Source organism: Aquarana catesbeiana, linkage group LG05, assembly GCF_042186555.1.
Source record: "Aquarana catesbeiana isolate 2022-GZ linkage group LG05, ASM4218655v1, whole genome shotgun sequence".
Taxonomy (NCBI): Eukaryota; Metazoa; Chordata; class Amphibia; order Anura; family Ranidae; genus Aquarana; species Aquarana catesbeiana.
In genome coordinates, this window is record NC_133328.1 from 396,854,147 (window position 1) to 396,879,279 (window position 25,133).

General features: G+C 41.1%; 1 protein-coding gene across 1 annotated transcript in view; it reads left to right on the forward strand.

Moving 5' to 3' along the window:
• Window positions 1–24,514, forward strand: part of GMPR (guanosine monophosphate reductase) — a 143,111-nt gene extending 118,597 nt beyond the window's left edge. The window contains exons 8-9 of the mRNA XM_073631101.1: window positions 3,587–3,746; window positions 24,026–24,514. Of these exons, the coding sequence (XP_073487202.1) occupies window positions 3,587–3,746; window positions 24,026–24,206 (341 nt within the window). The 3' untranslated portion in view covers window positions 24,207–24,514. The remainder of the gene's footprint in view (window positions 1–3,586; window positions 3,747–24,025) is intronic.
• The last annotated feature ends 619 nt before the right edge of the window (window positions 24,515–25,133 follow it).

The window sequence follows — 25,133 nt, forward strand, 5'->3', positions numbered from 1 at the left end:
TTTAGCTGAACACTGTGAGCAGGATGCACCCCACTAACTTGTAGGTTTAGCTGAACACTGTGAGGTGGACGCACCACACTAACTTGTAGGTTTAGCTGAACACTGTGAGCAGGATGCACCCCACTAACTTGTAGGTTTAGCTGAACACTGTGATCAGGACGCACCCCACTAACTTGTAGGTTTAGCTGAACACTGTGAGCAGGACGCACCCCACTAACTTGTAGGTTTAGCTGAACACTGTGAGCAGGACGCACCGCACTAACTTGTAGGTTTAGCTGAACACTGTGAGCAGGACGCACCCCACTAACTTGTAGTTTTAGCTGAACACTGTGAGCAGGACGCACTGCACTAACTGTAAATAGTCTAGCTGCCTGACTGTGGTACTAATAGGATCAAAAGAACACCAGCAATTTTCTTCAGGTAGCTGTATATACTGTAACAAGACAAGCCTGCCTGTCAGTAAGAAGATAACAGGAATGGATCTAGCTGAACACTGTGAGCAGGACGCACTGCACTAACTGTAAATAGTCTAGCTGCCTGACTGTGGTACTAATAGGATCAAAAGAACACAAGCAATTTTCTTCAGGTAGCTGTATATACTGTAACAAGACAAGCCTGCCTGTCAGTAAGAAGATAGCAGGAACGGATCTAGCTGAACACTGTGAGCAGGATGCACTGCACTAACTGTAAATAGTCTAGCTGCCTGACTGTGGTACTAATAGGATCAAAAGAACACCAGTAATTTTCTTCAGGTAGCTGTAAATACTGTAACAAGACAAGCCTGCCTGTCAGTAGGAAGATAACAAGAACGGATCTAGCTAAACTGAATACAGTGTATATGTATATATGCAACACCTGGGATGCATATATATACACAATACACTGTAAGTGCAGCTAACTGACTGACTGTTCTGCCTAATCTATCTAACTCAAATCAAATGTCACTGTCTGTCTCTCTCTCTCTCTCAATGAACGCCGGAACACACACTACACAGGGCCGCTGTGCAGGCGGCCTTATATAGTGTGGGGCGTGTACTAAATCCCCTGAGCCATAATTGGCCAAAGCCTCCTTGGCTTTGGCCAATTACGCTCTCTGTTCAGGCGGCGCTGTGATTGGCCAAGCATGCGGGTCATAGTGCATGCTTGGCCAATCATCAGCCAGCAATGCACTGCGATGCCGCAGTGAATTATGGGCCATGACGCGCCACACGAATTTGGGGCGAACGGCCCATATCGTTCGCAATTCGGCGAACGACCGAACAGCCGATGTTCGAGTCGAACCCACACGAAGCTCATCCCTAGTCAGCAACAATACTCAAGTAGGCCGTGGCATTTAAGCAATGCTCAATTGGTACTAAGGGGCCCAAAGTGTGCAAAAAAAAAATATCCCCCACACCATTACACCACCACCACCAGCCTGAACCATTGATACAAAGCAGGATGGATCCATGCTTTCATGTTGTTTACGCTAAATTCTGACCCTACCATCTGAATGTTGCAGCTGAATTTGAGAGTAATCGGACCAGGAGATGTTTTTTCCAATCTTCTATTGTCCAATTTTGCTGAGCCTGTGTGAATTGTAGCTTCAGTTTTCTGTTCTTAGCTGACATAAGTGGCACCTGGTGTGGTCTTCTGCTGCTGTAGTCCATCTGCTTTAAGATTCGATGGGTTGTGCATTCAGAGATGGTATTCTGCATACCTTGGTTGTAATGAGTGGTTATTTCAGTAACTGTTGCCTTTCTAGCATCTCAAACTCTCAGTCTGCCCATTCTCCTCTGACCTCTGACATTAACAAGGCATTTTCATGCACACAACTTCGGCTCACTGGATATTTTCACTTTTTTGGACCATTCTCTGTAAACCCTTTAGATAATTGTGCTTAAAAAACCCATTAGAGCGGCAGTTTTTGAAATACTCAGACCAACCCCTCTGGCACCAACAACCATGCCATGTTCAAAGACACTTAAGATGCCTAGATGCATTGAATTGCTGTCATGTGATTGACTGATTTGCAATTTGTGTTACCAAGCAGTTAAAACAGGTTTACCTAATAAAGTGGCCAGTAAGTGTATACCAAAAAGTCACTGGAAACCCAGATTATACATGAATGGTTCATTCAAGGCTGATACAACAGGTTTTTCCATCTAGGTTTTCGGGTGTTTCTGCAAGAATTTATCACCCTTGCGTTGCCCAGTATCAGTCAGTATATGTTACTAGACATGTGCGCTGCCGAAAAATTTGTTCGTTTTCATTTCATTCGCTTTTTGTTTTTTTCGTAGATTAGAAAAATCGGAATTTGGAAGTTTGTACATTCGAAAATTTGGAAATTTGAAATTTCGTGAATTCTAAAATTCAGAATTCGTAAATTCTAAAATTCGTTAATTCGAGAAATTCAAAAAATCGGAATTTGGAAATTCATAAATTAGAAAATTTGTAAATTCGAACATTCCAAAATTCATAAATTTGAAAAATTCGGAATTCGTAAATTCTAAAATTTGGAATTTCGGAATTAAAAAATTTGTAAATTCAGAAATTCGAGAAATTCGAAAAAACGGAATTCGAAAATTTGGAAATCCGAAAAGTCGAAAATCTGCAAATAAGAAAGGAAAATCCAAAAAATTCAAAATAACTAATAATAACTAACTATTAAATTATAGGTATTGGAATTTCCTTTCAAATGTGGCTGTTAGTGAACGTAATGAATACAAAGCAAAGAAACAACAATAAATAATAATAATACGTTTTTATTATTATTATTGTTATTTATTATTATTAATTTGTTACGTTCCATTCGTTTAGATACGGCATTTGTTATTATGGATTATTGGTAACTTTGGATAAATTCATATTCGTTACATTCACTAACAGCCAAATTTGACAGTAAATTCTAATACCTATAATTTAATAGTTAGTAATAGTTTAGTTATTATTAGTTAGTTACTATTTAGGATTTTCAAATTTTTGGGTTTTTGAATTTTTGGATTTTCGTTCTGTTTGGATTTTCAAATTTTCTAATTTCCGAAATTTTTATTTTTCTAATTTCCGAGTTTCTGAAATTTAGAATTTCTGAATATTCAGAAAAATTCAGAAATTAAAATTTGGATATTTCCGAATAACGAATTTGTCTAAATTTGTTAAAAAAACAAATTAGAAACTAAACTAATTGCACATGTCTATAGGTTACTAGATTGGCTTAAACATAAAAAAAGAGATGTATACAAGTATCTTGGGGCTTTAAATTTTGTTTGTTCAAATAAGGTGGACTATTTTTATTGTGCCATCAGTCAGCAAACTTGGCACTGGTAAGAGCAGGCTCACGAAAGGAAATAACCTTTGAGTTTTCTGAACACCCATTTATTTATTATTATATGGAGACCATCTGCAAAGACTCTCAAGGCTAAATTTCTATGTAAGTAGAATAAGGAACCTGGCTTGCTTGGCCTGCTTGAAGCCAGTTACAAAATGTTTTTTACAATGGGAAATATTTTATAATCTGTGGATATTATTTAAATTAAACATTTTTATTCCACTGCATTAGTGTGATTGCTTCCATTTCTTTATTATACTCATTTTTCTGTTTGTTCAGGGGCTGGAGCAGACTTTGTGATGCTTGGAGGAATGCTAGCTGGTCATGACCAATGCACTGGAGAAATTCTAGAAAAGAATGGCAAAAAAGTGATGCTGTTTTATGGCATGAGTTCAGACACGGCAATGAAGAAACATGCTGGCGGAGTAGCCGAATACAGGTATGGTGGAAAATCATATGTTGAAGAATTATTTGATCTCAGGAGTGTAACAATGATGATCTTATCTAATACAGAGCTGGATGCAGTAGCAGAAGCAGTTTACAATAACACATTTAAGATGTGATAGTAACATATATGGATTTTGTCACATGATCTCTGCTGAAGGCAAGAATTAGCCAGTCTGAATTTTGATCCCCCCTTAAGAAGGGATCAAATGCTAAAACTTTTTGGTCAAAGGACTGGCCAATGCAAGCTCTGGGAGCAACAATATCTTCATGACAAGTAAGTTGTCAATATCTGGCATATTTGAATTTAAGACAGGAGGGATACAGGATAGTAGGGGTGTGTTAGTCGATTTAGGGCCTCAGTATTGCCTTTTGCTATCTAGGTATAGATCTTTGTATCAGGTGCGTACCTAGAGCATTTGGCACCCGGGGCGGATCCTATAACTGGCACCCCCCCCCAAACGGGCAGGCGGCGCACCGCACATCAATGTGCCAATGTCACATGTAACGCCTCCGCGCACTGTGGCCTGAAACCAGAAAGAATCCTCTTCCCTCTGCTCCCTCTGCAAAAACGGCACTGACCGACCCAAGGATTGTCATCGGGCCTCAGACAGAAATACATGTAACTGGCCCAAGTAGAATTGGTGTCACCTGGTGCAGTAAAAAATAGTGTCACCCCCCCCAAAAAAATAAAAATGTTTTTCTGCTTTCTGAAAGTGCACCAAAGATACAGAATGCGGGATTTTTGGTGCGCTTTGAGAAAATGCAGAAAAAAAATGCGCAACCTAATAGAAAGCAATAGACTATAGGACCGCAGCTATAACTGCAGGTAAAATGTAGGAAGGCCTCCTTTACATTACACAACCCTCGTACCTCTGGACCCCTTTACATTACACAGCTCTGCACCTCTGAACCCCTTTACATTACACAACCCCTGTATCTCTGGACCACTTTACATTACAGCGCCCCCACACCTCTGGACCCCTTTACATTACATAGCCCCCGTACCTCTGGATCCCTTTACATTAGACAGCTCTGCACCTCTGGACCCCTTTACATTACACAGTCCCTGCACCTCTGGACTCCTTTACATTATACAGCTCCACACCTCTGTATCCCTTTACATTATACACCCCCCTCCCCACACTTTTGGACCCCTTTACAATACACACCCCCTCCACACCTCTGGACCCCTTTACATTGCACAGCACACCCCCCACCCCCACCCACAGCTCTGTCCCTTCCTATCTTATTCAAGCATGCAGAGTGGGAGACACAGGAGTGCGGAGCAGGAAGCAGAATGGGAGAGAAACAGCAATGCTAAATAGCAACCAATCACTTGTTGGTTAACTTGGAAAGTTAACTCTGGAAGCTCCCCCTATCTATTCAGCGCTGCTGTTTCTCTCTCCCATTCTGCCTCCTGCTCTGCCCTCCTGTGTTAGTGAGCAGCAGAGGCAATCCTGGGTGTCACCCCTAAGCGGTGGATGGACTGCCCCCTCCCCCCAATCAGCACGCCGCTGGTTACGAAAGCTCCATTCAGTTGTACCAAACTGCCCTCATTAGCTTCCTCTCATTTTATGATTTTTTTTTTCTTACAAAAAAAGAAGAAAAATGTGAAAAAATAGAAAAAATATAGGAAAAAATTAAAATCCAAAGTGCACAAATGAGTCAGATACACACAAAAGGGAAAAATACACAAATGCAAAGTTAATTAGAAAAAATAAACTAAATACACCAAAAATCTCAATACTCTGATTAAAGAAGAAAAAGACAAGATTGGATTTAATTTAAATGATGTTACCTGAAATTCTGAAAAATCAGAAATTCCGACCGTGTGTATGCTCCATCAGACTTTTGCTGGCAGAATTCCAGCCAGCAAAAAATTGAGAGCAGGTTCTTTATTTTTCGGTCAGAAAAAGTTCCTATCCGAAAATGCGTTCGTCTGTATGCAATTCGGACACGTATACTCGGAAACAATTCGATGCATGCTCGGAAGCATTGAACTTAATTTTCTCGGCTCGTCGTAGTGTTGTACGTCGAAAGTTCAGAGAACTTTTGTGTGACCATGTGTATGCAAGGCAAGCTTGAGCGGAATTCCGTCGGAAAATCCATTCAAGTTTTTTCTGACGGAATTTCTGATCATGTGTATGGGGCATTAGAAGCCAACTTATCTTGACAGTATAAAAGTATAAATATTAGAATCTGCATAAATATGGCCAACCTCCCCTCTTCCCCCTTTATCAGACTAGGCAGCTCAGAGTGGCTCCAGTGACTGGGCGGCGGATACATGCCAACCCACACCCCCAGCCCCTCAACACAAGAGCTCACCTCAGGCGGTGGAGGTCGGGGAACACTGCCATCATAACCCCCCCAACCGGGTGACAGCTAGGGAGATCCGTGTGTGCATCGGCAGCCGCGGACGGAGAATAGTGACAGGCTTGGTAGCGGTGGTGTGAGGAAGAGGAAAACAGACCAGGCTAGCATAGTGTTGGGGGTGTTCCGGCTAAAAAAAACTGCCAAAGGAGCAGCCAGGGCTCTCGCCACCCTTGGGATGGTGTTACCCGACCCGGATGCGGCATGCACCCCCATAGCCAAACCACTGACACCCCCCCAATGTGTGACACCTGGGACGGACCGCGCCCACCTCCCCCCATTGGTACGCCACTGCTTTGTTTAAGTGTATAGTACTTAACTGGCTGCACCAAAAGAACATGAAAAATAGAACCTAAATGAATACTCTGAACCACTGGCTTATTATTGCTATTATTAACTTCAATCAGAGTTCTAATTAATGAAACCTGGAAAAAAACAGACTTGGGATCAATTATATACACTAATGCCCCGTACACACGGTTGGACTTTGTTCGGACATTCCGACAACAAAATCCTAGGATTTTTTCCGACGGATGTTGGCTCAAACTTGTCTTGCATACACATGGTCACACAAAGTTGTCGGAAAATCCGATCGTTCTAAACGCTGTGACGTAAAACACGTACGTCGGGATTATAAACAGGGCAGTGGCCAATAGCTTTCATCTCTTTATTTATTCTGTGCACGCATGGCACTTTGTCCGTTGGATTTGTGTACACACGATCGGAAATTCCGACAACGGATTTTGTTGTCGGAAAATTTTATAGCCTGCTCTCAAACTTTGTGTGTCGGAAAATCCGATAGAAAATGTGTGATGGAGCCTACACACGGTCGGAATTTCCGACAACAAGGTCCTATCACACATTTTCCGTCGGAAAATCCGACCGTGTGTACGGGGCATAACAGTGCAGATTTCATTAATTTCATAGCAATGGCAGAGTGGCACTTTCAGCTTCACAGGATATTTCAGTTTTAACAGTGTGTTATGAGCCAGTTCTGTTGAACTTCCATGTTTAATTAATGATTGTTTTTTTCTGCTGGTGTGGCAAGTAGGGAGCCAAATAAAACAAGAAGGGCTCAGCCATGTTTCCAGCATTATCTTGCTTGGTAAGAGTCAAATCTGCAGCAGCCTTCCAACAGGTTATGGGCCCAGTTGCAGCCAAAATACTAAATACTGCTGCAGATACAGTTACAGCAAAATAGAGCTTATTGCAGTTGATGAAGTAAGGGATAATTTATGTAACAATGATCATGGATTAACTACATTAGCCATAAATAATAGGAAAAGAACACATGAGGGTAGGACAAGAACACTGAAGTCCTGTACACATGGACCGAATGTCAGGCGGCACCGGCTGGTTCAATAGATATTGTGTAGAGTGTGTACTCCAGCTGGTCCGATAGAAGCTGGCAGTTTGGCTGGCTTCTGTTGAAGGGGCATGACCAAAAAATTTCTGCCGACTGGCTTCTGATCAGCAAGAGCGCTGACCAGAGTGTTCAGGTGGGGGCCGTCCCCGTGTCAGAACACAATAGAACAGCAGGGGAGATCACTGTACTAAAATCACATAGTACAGCAGCTCTGACCTGAGCTGTCAGGTTTTTTTTTTGTTCAGCCCAGACAAAAGTTAAGCCTGAGTGGCTAAACACTAATGTAAAAAAGATATATTAGTGAAAAAAACTGTCCTTTAATAAATATATGGCCGAAGGGTCATCATCGGCATTCCAAAACTACAAAGAGTGCCATAAGAAATGCAAGAGTGCAATCAGGGCAGCTAATCTAAATGACAAAAGACACATCACTGAGGATTGTTAAAAAACAAAACCCAAATTTTTTCAAATATATTCATAGTAAAAAGGTTAGGTCAGAACATACTGGCCCCATAAAAGACGATCAGGGGAAATTGGTCAAAAATGACAGAAAGAAGGCAACTGTATTAAATACATTCTTCTCCTCAGTTTATTCGATTGAAAAGGAGGGGTATAATAAACAAGACAGTAATGTTAATAACATTATATTGAAAGTACCCTTGTGACTGACCATGAGACCAGTGTTAAAAAAAGACTAGAAAATCTTAATGTGAATAAATCACAAGGACCAGATGACTTACACAAAGAGTTCTCAAAGAACCTAGCAATGTCATTGCCAGACCATTATTCAGCTGATTGGCGAAAAGCAAAGGTGGTACCAATATTCAAAAAAGTGCCAAGATATATACCGTACTTAGAAACTACAGATCAGTCAGCCTAAAATCAATGGTTTTTAAACTATTGTAAGGAATGATAAGGGGTCATATTCAGGAATTTGATGAAAATGTTATCATTATTAGTAACCAACATGGATTTATGAAGAACTGTTCTTGCCAAACCAACCTTTTAACATTCTATGAGTAGGTGAGCTGCAATTTGGATCAAGAAAGGCCTGTGAATGTAGTATATTAGTATATATATAGTATATTTCACTAAGACATTTGATACATTACCTCAGAAACAGTTCATTTACAAACTAAATCCCTTTGACATTGACAACATGGTATGTACCTGGATAGAAAACTGGTTGCAGAAGAGTGTCCAGGGGTGGTGATTAATGTCATATTTACCGAATATTCTAGAGTTGTAAGTGGGATGCCCCAGGGCTCTGTATTGGGACTAATTCTGTTTTACCTGTTCATAAATGATATAGAGGTTGGAAATAATATAATAAAATAATTTAATCTCAGTGTTTGCTGATGATACAAAACTAAGCAGTGCAATAACTTCACAGCAGGATATAGCAACTTTACAAGAAGATCTAGTTAAATTAGAGGATTGGGCATCTATATGGTAGATGAGGTTCAATGCAGAAAAATGTAACGTATTGCTCTTAGGAACTACAAATATGCATGCAAGTTACACAGTAAGGAGAGAACCTTTGAAGGAATCAAGGATGCAAAAGGATCTGGGAAGCCTAGTGGATGACAGACTCAGCATTAGCATGTAGTTCCAAGCAAAGCCAGCAGACTATTAGCATGCATTAAAAAGGGTATTTACTCAAGAGATAAAACTATAATTCTAGCACTTTACAAAAACCTTGTGTCACAAATCATCTTGAGTATACCGTTCACTTCTGGTCACCAATCCTCAGGAAGGATGTGCTTGAACTAGAGAGAGTCCACAGAAGGTCAGCAAAGCTAATAAGGGGACTGGAAGACCTCAGTTATAACGACTACATACATTAAAGATTTTCTCCCTGGAGAAGTGACGCTTAAGAGGGGTTATGATAGCAAATCCTTGAATGGCGACTCTAGCATTGGGAGTAAACTTTTTAATTTAAGGTCTCCAAAGAAGACATGCAGCCACACAATGAAGTTGGATGAGAAACGGTTCACTCCTAAACTAGATAGGGGGTTCTTTACTGTTAGCTCGGTAAGAATGTGGAACCCTTTCCATAGTTGGTAGTGTCAGTGGACAAAATCCAACAAACTTGATCTACCAGTCCTAGAAATGTAAAATGAAGATACCGCTGATAAGAGAGGGAGCATGGAAGTGTATACAAGAGCCCAGAGCATACCCACCTACAGAGGAAGGGACAGCAAAAGATAAAAATCTGAAAATGATATATCCCTGAGAATAGATGATAATTAAATTGTGCACATAAGCAGATGTAAAACAGCAAAAAATGTAGTGGGAGAGCAAATCTTAGCAATAAACGTAATTAGACAGCTATACCAGACTACGTCATGAGATACTCTCTCCTAGGTGTAGCTTATTTATGCTGGAAGTGCTCTGCCCAAGGGAGATCACATGAAGCACTACCAGCACCTGAAGCACTATAATAAGATGTACCTTAGAAATAGTGGAACACCTTTGAGTTATAGGAGAAGAAATAAAACAACTTTCATGTAATAGCACTGTTACTCAGTGGTCTCTCTGATGCTCACCTTGATGATGAGAATACCCCGGAATATGTTAAAAGAAAGCTTGTGGTTGAACATAAGTGAAAAGCAAAGTACAAACAGTGAAATTGCTTCCACAGCATAATCAGAACTAGGAACCACAATAATAGTAATATACAATGTAAGAATGTTTTGTGTGCAAAAAAGACAGTTTACTTAAAGGCAAACTGCAGAATTTGGAAAACTAAAACGAATCATCAAAATAAGCAAGGTAAACCATAAAAGACCAAACATGTCATGCAAGAGCATAACTAGAAATCACAAGGCCCCATAGCAAAAATTTTATTGGGCCCTCACAAGAAAAAAAAAACAGCATTATACATACAACAGCCTAATTACCATGGTAGGTGAGACGATGGGCTGAAGAATATAACAATGGTAATATAAGGGTAAGTATGGATTTGTGGAGAGCAGGGATTCTTCTATTCACCCAGAAGCCTAGATACGTGTCCATTGATTACATTGATTACATTACATTGACTACACTTATCCTTTAAGTTGACTGTTTTACTAACGTAACATAATAACCCTGAGACCAGATTGTAAAAGAAAAAAAGATAATTATACCTTGCTGGCAGCCAGTGGCCTAAAACTTCACTGGACTGCAGATCTCTGGCCACTGCTTGTACCCAAAACATCCAGGTGTGTCCAATACCAGATCCCTCTCTACATGATGTGATTCCTTTTGCTAATCCCAATGTGACTACTGTGTCCTTTAGCAGGGGAAACTGCAATGCATGTTGGGGTACCAAGTATTGGGTATGCCTGGAAATGTTACATACCAGTGCTGGACGGAGATCTGCAATACAGCAATGTTTAAGGCCTGTGAGAAAGGGATTTATCATCTTTTTTAACAGGTAGATCATGAGGAGCTAACAGTAACTTTAAGGGGGTCCTAATAACAAATCCCTTTCGATGTTTCTTCCACTCTACATAATTTAGAAGAAAAGTTTAGGACAACCTGGAAGCCTTAGCGTACTTCACAACTGCAGGTGAATATTTACTGGTATGACCCAAAACTCTAATTCTACCACATGATATACTCTCTCCTAGGTGTAGCTCATTTATGCTGGAAGTCCTCTGCCCAGGGGAGATCTACCTCATATGTCTTTTGGCCCACAGTTCTCCTCCTTACTATGCTTCTTTTTTTTTCCTCTCCTCTTTTTCTTTACTGGATTTCTATGTGTCGTATATACAGGGCTTTTTTTCTCAAACAATAGGTGCTGGAACTTAACCACGGCCCCACAAAACCCCTCCCCCTACACACACCCTCCAAATCACATCAAATAGTGGGTGTGTTCAGTCAAATTTCACGAAAACAGTAGGAGGGTCTTAAAGGGGCATTAAATACCAGGATTGCATTACATACAGAGTGCAGAGCTGTCACTTGTAAACACAGAAACCAGACTTTTGTGTTTACAAGAGATTGTGGTGAGTAGGCACCAAAGGGTCTGAGCCAGAGGGGGTGGAACTGAGTTCCACCAAGTTCCCCCTGAAAAAAAGGCCTGTGTATATACCTGTAACCAGCCCTCACAGGAAGCTCCAGTTATAACGTTCTCTTAGTTTTGTTTGCTGAAAAGCGTAACCTTTTGGTTCTTTCTAAGAGTAGTGGGTTATAAAGATTGGTGCCTAAGGCAATGACATCATCTAACTTCACACTGCAGTTATCTTCTTATATTGTTGAATTGCTGGCGATAGCATATCGTTTGGCCTGCGGCCCTTCCAATAGTTGCTTTAATAACCCTGTGCAACTGTTATTGTTTTTTTTGTATTAAATGTATCTCTGTGATGTTTAAATTCTCTGTAATGTACATCTCACTGAATGTCTGATATTGATGTAAAGCACTAAATAAACAATGAATATAAAGAAGCCCTATCTTGCACTGGTGTCAGTGGGACTAAGAAAAATGTTTTATTGGTTTGATTGGAAGCCCTACTGACACCAATGCAAGATGGGACATTTTTTCATGCCCACTGTGCTATGTACAGGACAGCGTTTAGAATTGAGTGTAAAATGTACAGCACAGCATACAGAATGAGGCTCTGTGGAATAGGGAATGTACAGCATGCTGTAAAGAATAAGACAATATTAAGTATACAGTGAACAGCACTGCATAAAAAATGGGATGGTGTGGAATATAAATTGTACAGCACAGCATCCAGAATGGGTGATAGTGAAACATAAAATGTATAGCAGAAAGTATAGAATAAAAGCAAAAAGGATTGTACAGCATAGTGCATACCTCCAAACATTTTGAGATGGGAATGAGGGACACCTACTGGCAAATGTATGTAGGCATAGGACACACCCCCTGCCACACCCCCTTAAAGGTGAATTAACCAAAAAAAAGGTTAATTAAATCCACAAGGGCTTTTTTTTACCACTACCATTCCTTTATATTGGCTTTTAAAATTTACAAATGCAGCAATTTAGAATTTGGATAAAAGGTTTAGCACTGGGAAACACTTTTTGAAAGATAAAAAGTGCATTTTATATACAACTATATAGATCAGACCAAACAAATGGGGAGGAAAGAGGGACAGAGGGACATTGCTCCGAATCAGGGACAGTCTCTCAAAATCAGGGACCGTTGGGAGCTATAATAGTGTACAAAATGGGTCTGTGTGCAATATAAGTTGGACAACAAGGTATATAAAATGAGCCAGTGCAGAATAGGAAATGTACAGCATGACATATGAAATTGGGCAGTGCAGAACAGGAAATTGAGATGGTGAGAAATAGGCAATGTATTGCATGGCATACAGAGTGAGGTATGTGGAATAGGGAACATACAACATGGCATAAGAGGTAGGGCGGTGCAGAATAGGGAATGTACAGCCTAGAATAATGAGTAAGGTAATATGGATTATAAAACAGTTATTTTTTCTGGCCCAAATATACAGTGTGTTTGTGAAATATATAATGGGGTTGATTTACTTAAGGAAAATCCACTCTGCACTACAAGTGCACTTGGAAGTGCAGTCGCAGTAAATCTGAGGGGAAGATCTGCTGATTTTATCATCCAATCATGTACAAGCAAAAATGCTGTTTTTTATTTTCCTTGCATGTCCCCCTCAGATCTAAAGCAACTGTACTTCCAAGTGCACTTGCAGTGCAAAGTGGATTTGCCTTTAGTAAATAAACCCCAATGTGTTCCTTGTACTGAAAAGTTTGGAGACCCCTGCATTTTCAAAGAAATCTGTTGTGACAGTGGTTATTAATTCTCTAGTAAATAATTAGCAAACTAGATGAATTTATTCACTTTTTAAATATTCACTTCCCATCAGTTTTATGAATCTTTTCAGGATTTGATAAAATAAAAGCAAACAAAAAGTGAGTACACCCCTGAAATTTTTGTAAATATTTTAGTATATCTTTTCATGTGACAACACTGAAGAAATGACACTTTGCTACAATGTAAAGTAGTGAGTGTACAGCTTGTATAATTGCTGTCCCCTCAAAATAACTCAACACACAGCCATTAACCACTTAATTACTGGGCAGTTTCACCCCCTTCCTGCCCAGACCAATTTTCAGCTTTCAGCACTGTCACACTTTGAATGACAATTGCGCGGTCATGCGATGTTAACCCAAGTTAAATTTTGATTGTTTTTTTTCCTCTCAAATAGAGCTTTCTTTTGGTGGTATTTGATCACCTCTGTGTCTTTTATTTTTTGCGCTATAAACAAAAAAAAATGCAAGCAAAAATGCTGTTTTTTATTTTCCTTGCATGTCCCCCTCAGATCTAAAGCGACTGTACTTCCAAGTGCACTTGCAAAATTTTGACAATTTTGAAAAATTTATAAAAATGCACTGATTACTGTATAAATGTGACTGGCAGGAAAGGGGTTAACACTAGAGGGCACTGAAGGGGTTAAATGTGTGTCCTAGGGAGTGATTCTAACTGTGGGGGGAGGGGACTGATGAGGGGAGGAGACCGATCGGTATTCCTCTGTACAAGGAACATACGATCAGTTCTCCTCTCCACTGACAGGACGCGGATCTGTGTGTTTACATACACAGCTCCACATACCTGCTCTGTGATAAGCATTCACGGGTGCCCGGCGGACATCGCGGCCGTCGGGCACGCGCATCGGGTCCCCAGTGACCCCACGCGCATCGGGTCCCCAGTGCGCTCTCCACAATGCCGGGAAGCCAAGGATGTCATATGACGCCCGCCCGGAGGGATGAAGGGTTCCTGCCGCCATCATTTTACTATACGGCGGTAGAGAATTGGTTAATGTTTAAACCGCTGGCAACAAAAGTGAGTACACCCCTAAGTGAAAATGTCCAAATTGGGCCCAATTAGCCATTTTCCCTCCCCTGTGTCATGTCATTTGTTAGCGTTACAAGGTCTCAGGTGTGAATGAGGAGCAGGTGTGTTACATTTGGTGTTATCGCTCTCAGTCTCTCATACTGGACACTGGAAGTTCAACATGGCACCTCATGGCAAAGAACTCTCTCAGAATCTGAAAAAAAGAATTGTTGCTCTACATAAAGATGGCCTGGGCTATAAGAAGATTGCCAAGACCCTTAAATTGAGCTGTAGCACCGTGGCCAAGACCATACAGCGGCTTAACAGGACAGGTTCCACTCAGAACAGGCCTTGCCATGGTTGAGTGCACATGCTCAGCGTCATATCCAGAGGTTGTCTTTGGGAAATAGACGTATGAGTGCTGCCAGCATTGCTGCAGAGGTTGAAAGGGTGGGGGGTCGGCCTGTCAGTGCTCAGACCATACGCTGCACACTGCATCAAATTGGTCTGCATGGCTGTAGTCCCAGAAGGAAGCCTCTTCTAAAGATGATGCACAAGAAAGCCCACAAACAGTTTGCTGAAGACAAGCAGACTAAGGACATGGACATGTCCTGTGGTCTGATGAGACCAAGATAAACTTATTTGGTTCAGATGGTGTCAAGCGTTGCATTGCCTAACAAAGTTATTTATTAGAACAGAAAAAACTGTAAATGATAAAATTATTTTGTTCAGATGGTGTCAAGTGTGTGTGGCGGCACCCAGGTGAGGACTACAAAGACAAGTGTGTCTTGCCTACAGTCAAGCATGGTGGTGGGAGTGTCATGGTCTGGGGCTGCATGAGTGCTGCCGGCACTGGGGAGCTACAGTTCATTGAGGAAACCATGACTGCCAACATGTACCGTAAGATAGTACATGTTGGCAGTCATGGTTCCCTCAGAGACTGAGCCGAAGGGCAGTATTCCAACATGATAACGACCCCAAAATACCTCCAAGACTACCACTGCCTTGCTAAAGAAGCCGGCACTGGGGAGCTACAGTTCATTGAGGGAACCATGAATGCCAACAAGTATTGTGACATACTGAAGCAGAGCATGATCCCCTCCCTTCGGAGACTGGGCCACAGGGCAGAATTCCAACATGATAGCAACCCCAAACACACCTCCAAGACGACCACTGCCTTGCTAAAGAAGCTGAGGGTAAAGGTGATGGACTGGCCAAGCATGTTTTTAGACCTAAACTCTATTGAGCATCTGTGGGGCATCCTCAAACAGAAGGTGGAGGAGCACAAGGTCTCTAACATCCACCAGCTCCGTAATGTCGTCATAGAGGTGTGGAAGAGGACTCCAGTGGCAACTTGTGAAGCTCTGGTGAACTCCATGCCCAAGAGGGTTAAGGCAGTGCTGGAAAATAATGGTGGCCACACAAAATATTGACACTTTGGGCCCAATTTGGACATTTTCACTTAGGAGTGTACTCACTTTTGTTGCCAGTGGTTTAGACATTAACGGCTGTGTGTTGAGTTATTTTGAGGGGACAGCTAATTTACACTGTTATACAAGCTGTACACTCACTACTTTACATTGTAGCAAAGTGTCATTTCTTCAGTGTTGTCACATGAAAATATATAATAAAATATTTACAAAAATGTGAGGGGTGTACTCACTTTTATGAGATCCTGTATATGAAAAATATGTTGCAAATTCTGAGTTTCAAATACACTGATTCTTGTGTGATTGAGGCTGTTTTTCAATAAATCAATCATGTGCAAAGCAAATTCATGTTTACATATTTCATCTGTGCGTGTTTAAGTATTCAAACAGGAATTTGCTTTTCACACCACTGAAGTGAATATTTACTCTCTTTATTGCGTGACGATGGTAAATCAGCCTCATTGTGTCTGAAAGAAGTGTCTCCTTTTGTTACTTTTGTTATAGCATTTAAGCTGGCCATACATGGATCGAAATTCAGCCAGTTCAGCTGGGACTGGCTAAATTTCAATCCATGTATGGGCTAGCTGGTTGTATACAAGTAATTCTATTGATTAATTTATGTACAACCAACCTATCGTGTTTTTCCTGAATGAACAGTGATCATTATATTCTGCCAGTGGGAAAGGCTGACAGAACACAATAGTGCGCTTGCATATGGTAAATTTTAATGTGGAATCTGATTATTTTTCTTCCCACAGTATTCAATATTTATTCTATGTCCAATATTAAAACAAAGATCCTACTAAGTACTAATAAAATAGATACATAACAGAACTGTGATTGTTTTAGAATTGCAATAGATAATGTGGGCGCTCGCACACCGCCGGAAAATCTGACCCCAAGTAACACTTTTTGGGGACCAGTGACACCAATACAGTGATCAGTGCTAAAAAAATGCACTGATCACTGAATAAATGACACTGGCTGGGAAGGGGTTAACACTAGGGGCGATCAAAGGGTTAACTGTGTTCCCTAAGTGTGTGTTCTAACTGCGTGGGGGATGGGCTCACTGGGACAACACAGAGGTCGCTGTTCCTGATTACTAGGAACAGATAATCTAAGTGTTGTCCCCTGTCAGAAGGGGGGGGGGGGATCTGCCTTGTTTACATAGGCAGATCCCTTTCTGCCTTTCTGTGAAACAATCACAGGTGGTCGGCAGACATCGAGTCCGCGGGACTGGCACGTGCGCTCCCCTGGCGTGCAGTGGACGCACTATCTATTGCATGAAACAATGTACAGGTATGTTGTTTTGTGCAATAGAGCCCCCCTGCCACAGTGTATGTGCGGTGAGCGGTCTTTAACTGGTTAAAAACAGTACTGTGCAAACATTTTAGGTTGGTGTGAAGAAATGCTGTAAAGTAAGAATACTTTCAAAAATATATATATTTAATTGTTTATTTTTATACATTTACAAAATGTAAATTGAGCGAACAAAAGAAAAATCGAAAAAATCAAATCAATATTTGGTGTGACCACCCTTTACTTTCAAAACAGCATCAATTCTTCTAGGTACACTTGCACACAGCTTTTGAAGGAACTTGGCAGGAATGTTGTTCCCAACATCTTGGAGAACTAACTATGGAACTTCTGTGGATGTAGGCTGCCCCAAATACTTCTGTCTCTTCATGTAATCCCAGACAGACTCAATGATGTTGAGATCAGGCCTCTGAGGGGGGCTAAAAATCCCTTCCAGGACTCCTTGTTCTTCTTTACACTGTAGATAGTTCTTAATGACATTGTCTGTATGTTTGGGGTCGTTGTCCTGCTGCAGAATAAATTTGACACACCTCCCTGAAGGTATGACATGATGGATAAGTATCTACCTGTATTTCTCAGCATGGAGGACACCATTGATCCTGACCAAATCTCCAACTCCACTTGCAGAAATGCAGCCCCAAACTTGCAAAGAACCTCCACAAAACTTCACTGTTGCCTGCAGATACTCATTATTGTGACTCATCAGTCCAGAGCATCTGCTACCATTTTTCTGCACCCCGGTTCCTATGTCTTCATGCATAGTTGAGTCACTTAGCCTTGTTTTCACGTCGGAGATATGGCTTTTTGGGTGCAATTCTTCCATGAATACCACTTCTGGCCAGACGTCTCTGAACAGTAGTACTATACTATATATAGTATCTCACAAAAGAGAGTAGACCCCTCACATTTTGACAACACTGAAGAAATTACACTTTGTACAATGTAAAGTAGTGAGTGTACAGCTTGTATAACAGTGTAAATTTGCTGTCCCCTTAAAATAACTCAACACACACCCATTAATGTCTAAACCGCTTGCAACAAAAGTGAGTACACCCCTAAGTGAAAATGTCTAAATTGGGCCCAAAGTGTCAATGTTTTGTGTGGCCACCATTATTTTCCAGCACTGCCTTAAAGAGGAACTGCAGTCTGCTTACATAATTTGTAATAAAAACATCTTTGCCATTCTGAAGCTTCCCTCCAACCACTTTGCATATTCTTTTATATATTCTGTGATTCTGTACTTGCCAAGTATGCTGCAGAAATCTCCCTCCCCTGAGTCTGGCTGTAACCATTTTAACTGTGGCAGCTGAAGCTGCTGCCTGTTCACTTCCTGGATTTACACAGACACACAGAGGTACACCTCCAGCTGTCATTGGCCCTCTTATGACTCACCCCCCTCCTGGCAAACTCTCACGAGAGTGAGAGAGCTGTGCATGATGTCATAAGCCTAGGCTTTTTACCAGACAAGAAACAGGAAGTGGGCTGTATAAGGTATTTACTGGCAGAAAAAAATGTTTTACTATCCAAAGTTAAAACAACAAGGGCAAAAGATTTAATAGATGGAGAGTTGAAAAAAATACTGAAGTTCAGCTTTAACCCTCACCAGAGCTTCACAGTTTGCCACTGCAGTCCTCTTCCACAATGACGTCACGGAGCTGGTGGATGTTAGAGACCTTGTGCTCCTCCACCTTCCATTTGAGGATGCCCCACAGATGCTCAATGGGTTTAGGTCTGGAGACATGCTTGGTCAGTCCATCACCTTTACCCTCAGCTTCTTTAGCAAGGCAGTGGTCGTCTTGGAGGTGTGTTTGGGGTTGCTATCATGTTGGAATTCTGCCCTGCGGCCCAGTCTCTGAAGGGAGGGGATCATGCTCTGCTTCAGTATGTCACAATACTTGTTGGCATTCATGGTTCCCTCAATGAACTGTAGCCCCCCAGTGCCGGCATCACTCATGCAGCCCCAGACCATGACACTCCCACCACCATGCTTGACTGTAGGCAAGACACACTTGTCTTTGTACTTATCACCTGGTTGCTGCCACACATGCTTGACACCAGTGGCGTCGCTAGGGGGTGGCTTTTGGGGCTATAGCCCTGAATATGGGGCCCATAGCCCCAAGTCTCTGCAGAGGTCCCCACGGGGAGGCAAGGCTCTCTGGGGACCCTGATTTAAGGGGGAGGCTCTCTGGGCACCCTGATTTAAGGGAGGCTCTCTGGGGACCCTGATTTAAGGGAGAGGCTCTCTGGGGATATATATACACACACACACACACACACACACACACATATGTTATATACATGTGTATGCCCACCCAAGCGTATGACTTTCTTTACTATGCTGCTATGGCCTCTAGCCCCAGATCTTTTGTAGACCTATTAACGCCCCTGCTTGACACCATCAGACCACAGGACATGGTTCCAGTAATCCATGTCCTTAGTCTGCTTGTCTTCAGCAAACTGTTTGTGGGCTTTCTTGTGCATCATCTTTAGAAGAGGCTTCCTTCTGGGACGACAGCTATGCAGACCAATTTGATGCAGAGTGCAGCGTATGGTCTGAGCACTGACAGACTGACCCCCCCACCCCTTCAAACTCTGCAGCAATGCTGGCAGCACTCATACGTCTATTTCCCAAAGATAATCTCTGGATATGACGCTGAGCATGTGCACTCAACTTCTTTGGTCGATCATGGCGAGGCCTGTTCTGAGTGGAACCTGTCCTGTTAAACTGCTGTATGGTCTTGGCCACCGTGCTCCAGCTCAGTTTCAGGGTCTTGGCAATCTTCTTATAGCCTAGGCCATCTTTATGTAGTGCAACAATTCTTTTTGTTCACATCCTCAGAGAGAACTTCCAGTGACCAGTATGAGAGAGTGAGAGCGATAACACCAAATATAACACACCTGCTCCCCATTCACACCTGAGACTTTCAAACACTATCGAGTCACATGACCCTGGGGAGGAAAAATGGCTAATTGGGCCCAATTTGGACATTTTCACTTAGGGGTATACTCACTTTTGTTGCCAGCGTTTTAGACAATAAGGGCTGTGTGTTGAGTTATTTTGAGGAGACAACAAATTGACACTGTTATACAAGCTGTACACTCACTACTTTACATTGTAGCAAAGTGTCATTTCTTCAGTGTTGTCACATGAAAAGATATAATAAAATAATTACAAAAATGTGAGGGGTGTGCTCTCTTTTGTGAGACACTGTGTATGTGTGTATATATATATATATATATATATATATATATATATATATATATATATATATATATATATATTATAGTACATTGATTACTAGCAGGAAGAAAATAAATAAGGAAAAGAAAAAGCAGGTTGCATCTCTATATTTGTATAGCTCCTCCATTTGACTGCCTTTTTATGGTAATTTGAAGCTCAAGCTTAAGCTTAAGTATGTAGTAGAAATATAGTGTGGTCTGTGGAACTCTGAGACCAGACACATGACAAACTGTAAGGGGATAATTAGGTGAAGAAGCAGCTTATTGTATAGTATAAATTCCCCAGGGGGTTCATTTTTTTTACATCTCTGTAGCAGCAAAGTGTAAGGATAGTGTCAAATCCTATTTCCGCACCTCAGCCTGTCATGAATGATACTTCACAGGATCTGCCAGTTAAATGCCGTGTTCTTCACTAGCTAATGTATTCCCTTATCCAGCTTCTAGGAGAGTCTTGTGCAAATACTGAATACTTTGCTGACTCCACACTGAAGAGGTAGATGTTATTATTTTGACATGTCACTTAGGAGATTCTTTTCCCCACAAATGTGCACACTCTCAAGGCGTGATCATTAGCAAGTGTTGTAATTACTGTATGTCTCAAATGTTTTCTCGGGGTGGAAAACATTGTAAGGGCCAGAGACAAATGGATCTGATAAAATCTGGCTTGCCAGGGATTCAGTGGAATTCAGGGATAGATAGATAGATAGATAGATAGATAGATAGATAGATAGATAGATAGATAGATAGATAGATAGATAGATAGATAGATAGATAGATAGATAGATAGATAGATAGATAGATAGATATTAGAAGGGGTCAGGTCAAAGTGGCAGGATCTCCTAAAATTTTCTCTAGGTCAGTGGTTCTCAACATTCTAGTGCCGTGACCCCTTGATAAAATTTCCCAAGTTGTGGGGACCCCTAACAGTAAAATGTATTTTCATAGCTTGGGTTGGCAGCACCCAAGGCAAGACAAGTAATTTGCGCCCCTAATACACAGACATTTAGCGCTCCCTGAGTCCCTTCCACTCGTACAGTATTAATATCCCTTATGGTACATTTTACGATGTACCACTTTCTTTTTGTTCTCCTTTCTTTCCCTTTTATCTCTCTCTATCCTAACTTCTAGTCCCCCATCCATCTCTCTAGCCATCTTTCTTGTTCTTTCTCTTATTCTTTCCCTTTTTCTTTGTTGCTCTGCCTCATTTCCTCTCTCTTCCATGTATTCTCTATTTTTATTCCTTCTCTTACTCCTTGGTGGGGGGGTGGGGGGAATGGAACATCCCAGGATTCGGTGACCCCTGGCAAATCATCATTTGACCCCGAGGGGGTCCCGACCCCAGGTTGAGAACCACTGCTCTAGTGATTACCCTCTAATGTAACAGAGCCAGTGCTGGATGGCCCAATATAAGTATAAAGTTAACAATAATATTAACCTGCCACTCCCTTGGGATCCCCCTCCTATCCCTCTCCTACCTTCCCCTCCCTCCCACTCTTAATTATATTCACCAAGCACTTTATTATGGTTGTTCTCCACTGCTGTAATGGATATCAGTTTTTCAGTCATAAGTGTCCAGATATAATTCTCTGATATGTTTATATTAGCGCTCTCCTGCGCACATCTCTAAAAGTAGAGATGTTAACTACATTTTTCAATACTTGTATCATTACTGTACCCAATACAGTCTTTAAAAAGAACAATATATTCTCCCTGCAGGAAATACCAACCCCCTTGAAGCTAAACTCCAGGTGGATTTAAATGACACAAATGTATGCAGCTCTCTGTTCACTAATGCATCTATAACCCCTTGGAGCCGGCACCTCCCAGTCCTTTAAGGAGTTTGCGGGCGGGGCTGGGTTTATGATCATGTGACCACTCTGATTGGCTGTCACGGTGGTCACATGATCAGAAAGCTCCCGATCACAAGCAGCGACCGGGAGCATTGTGTTAGCCGCCGGGAGCGTGCAGGGCTCGTGCTCTTAAGCACAGATGTTTTTGCACCATTGCATGCAAATATGCTGCTGCTCGGTGCCAAGGCCCACCTGCTGAGAGGCCGCGTATTTGCGCGCGGCCACCGCCAAGAGGTTTAAACAGTAATAAACCCAAAAGCAAACCTTTATTATATTACAGCTTACCAATTCTTAGATGCGATGACTGCATTCGTTTTCGTTTTTTTAGGCTTTATTGTTATTCAACAGAAAAGCTCTCTTGCAGTTATAGGGATGAGACAGACCATTTACTACTGACAGGGGTGCCTAATCACTTAAGCCCCGGACCATTTGGCTGGCCAAAGACCAGAGCATTTTTTGCAATTCGGCACTGTGTCGCTCTAACTGACAATTGCGTGGTCGTACGATGTGGCTCCCAAACAAAATTGGCGTCCTTTTTTCCCCACAAATAGAGCTTTCTTTTGGCGGTATTTGATCACCTCTGCTGTTTTTATTTTTTGCGCTATAAACAAAAAAAAGCGACAATTTTGAAAAAAACGCATTATTTTTTACTTTTTGCTATAATAAATATCCCCCAAAAATATATAAAAAAACATTTTTTTTCTGCAGTTTAGGCCGATACGTATTCTTCTACATATTTTTGGTAAAAAAAATTGCAGTAAGCGTTTATTTATTGGTTTGCGCAAAAGTTATAGCGTCTACAAAATAGGAGATAGTTTTATGGCATTTTTATTAATATTTTTTTTTACTAGTAATGGCGGTGATCTGCGATTTTATCATTGCTGCGACATTATGGCGGACAGATCGGACACTTTTGGCGCTATTTTGGGACCATTCACATTTATACAGCGATCAGTGCGATTAAAAATGCATTGATTACTGTGTAAATGTGACAGACAGGGAAGGGGTTAACCACTAGGGGGCGCTGCAGGGGTTAAGTGTGTCCTAGGGAGTGATTCTAACTGTGGGGGGGGGTGGGCTACATGTGTCACGACACTGATCACACAACACAACACTACCGCTCCTGTGTAAACAGCACTGTGTGGTGTCATTCTAATGTTCATGGCAGACGTTGAAGGTCAGTTATGAGACTTTAAAAATGCTGAATAAATGCTGCATAAATACAGGGGATTAAAAACACGTGTGAATGAGCCCCTTCTGTATTTAAATCTGCTAGTACTTCTAACACTCCCCTTCCCCCAGACAGACAGTGCTGCTGCCCAAAGGTGCCCCCTGTGCTCCTTCATTCAGAATGTAGGCACTCTAATACAGAAGGCGTGTCACTGGTCAGATCATCAGGTGAAAAAAGGGGAAAAAAGCCTAAAAAAGAAAACAAAACAGCCACCTCATCTAATAATTGGTAACTGCAATATATTACATGTTTCGTTTTGGGTTTAACATCATTTTGAGTATTTACCTGGATTTGCCTTAGCCTCTTACTGTACTGTACAGAAAAGTTTCAAACTGGAAATTGGTCCAAGGAACATTCTAATAGGAGAAGAGAGCAGAGTGACAGAGACATGAGCACATCAGCCTGCTGCTTTTCCTTTTATTATCATATCACAGGGTAGAAAGAGACATACCTGTAAGCATTACTGAACTGCAGAAATAAAAAAAAATCAGGTCTTCTACCTTGCCAGACAAGTTCCTTGGCAAGTAAAACAGGGTCAACCTGTGTATTTAGGTGTTTGCCTTTAAACTATATTAAGTTTAAACAGATAATATAAAACTGAATAATTTATTAAGAGGAGCTATCACATCTTTTTCTTTCTTTTTCAGGGCTTCTGAAGGCAGGACTATAGAGGTACAATATAAAGGAGATGCGGAGAACACTATTCGAGACATCCTAGGAGGACTTCGATCTACTTGTACATATGTTGGAGCGGCTAAACTCAAAGAGCTAAGCAGGCGGACGACTTTTATCCGTGTCACCCAGCAGTTCAACCAGATGTTTTCTTAATAGAATACCCATATATCTTACTATAGTACCATTTTAATCACAGGCCTCTGCCTAGTTTTTATAACTGGACAACTGATCGTTCAGTGATGACATTTCACTGCAGATGTGCACAAACTACTTATGTACCAACATTTATCAGATTACCACACTATTTATTATTACTGATTTATTCTGGGGTTTTGGTTGTATTATTGAGAAGACTTTGCATTTTCATATAACACAAGGAAAATAATAGCCAACAGTTACCTGTTTATTTTTTATTTTTTTATGTAACATAAATATACTGAAATATATCTACCATAGATTTACTCAGCATTAATTTATTTACATAATTTAAATTTTTTAAGTCAAAACTATATATTATTGTTATGACAATACTTAGTGTATGGAATAACTTCTATGAAAAAAGTTCATGGATTGTATTTATGAGGACTTCAAATGTTTTTAAGCGCCAAAATTATTTAGGTTACAGCAACCTATTGGTAGCCTTTTAAGGACATTCAAGGCCTTAAAATGTACAATAGTAAATATTTATTTAAATAATAAGAGAAGTGGTTAAAAAATCCTATGCATTGCCTATATAAAGTATGTGATTATTTTTGCACGAATAGAACTGTATTTACTATTAAGCTCATTATCTTATCACCCCCGTCTGATTTCTGCTAACTTTACCATTAAAAGGAATCTCAAGCCTTATACATACTGTTTTCCTAAGGGTAGATTAAGACGTGCGTCTAAATCTTATTTTCCTCTGAAGCCTGAACCGTGTTTGGATCATGCTTCATGGGCTACTGACAGGCAGTGAGGAAGTGATGCGACACCTTAAACCCATGTACACGCCACAACCGTGTGTATTGCATTTTGCGGCACTTCCTCATTTGCTTGAATGTGTAGCGTTCGGCAGATTGCTTTGTGTCGAGTAGTCTT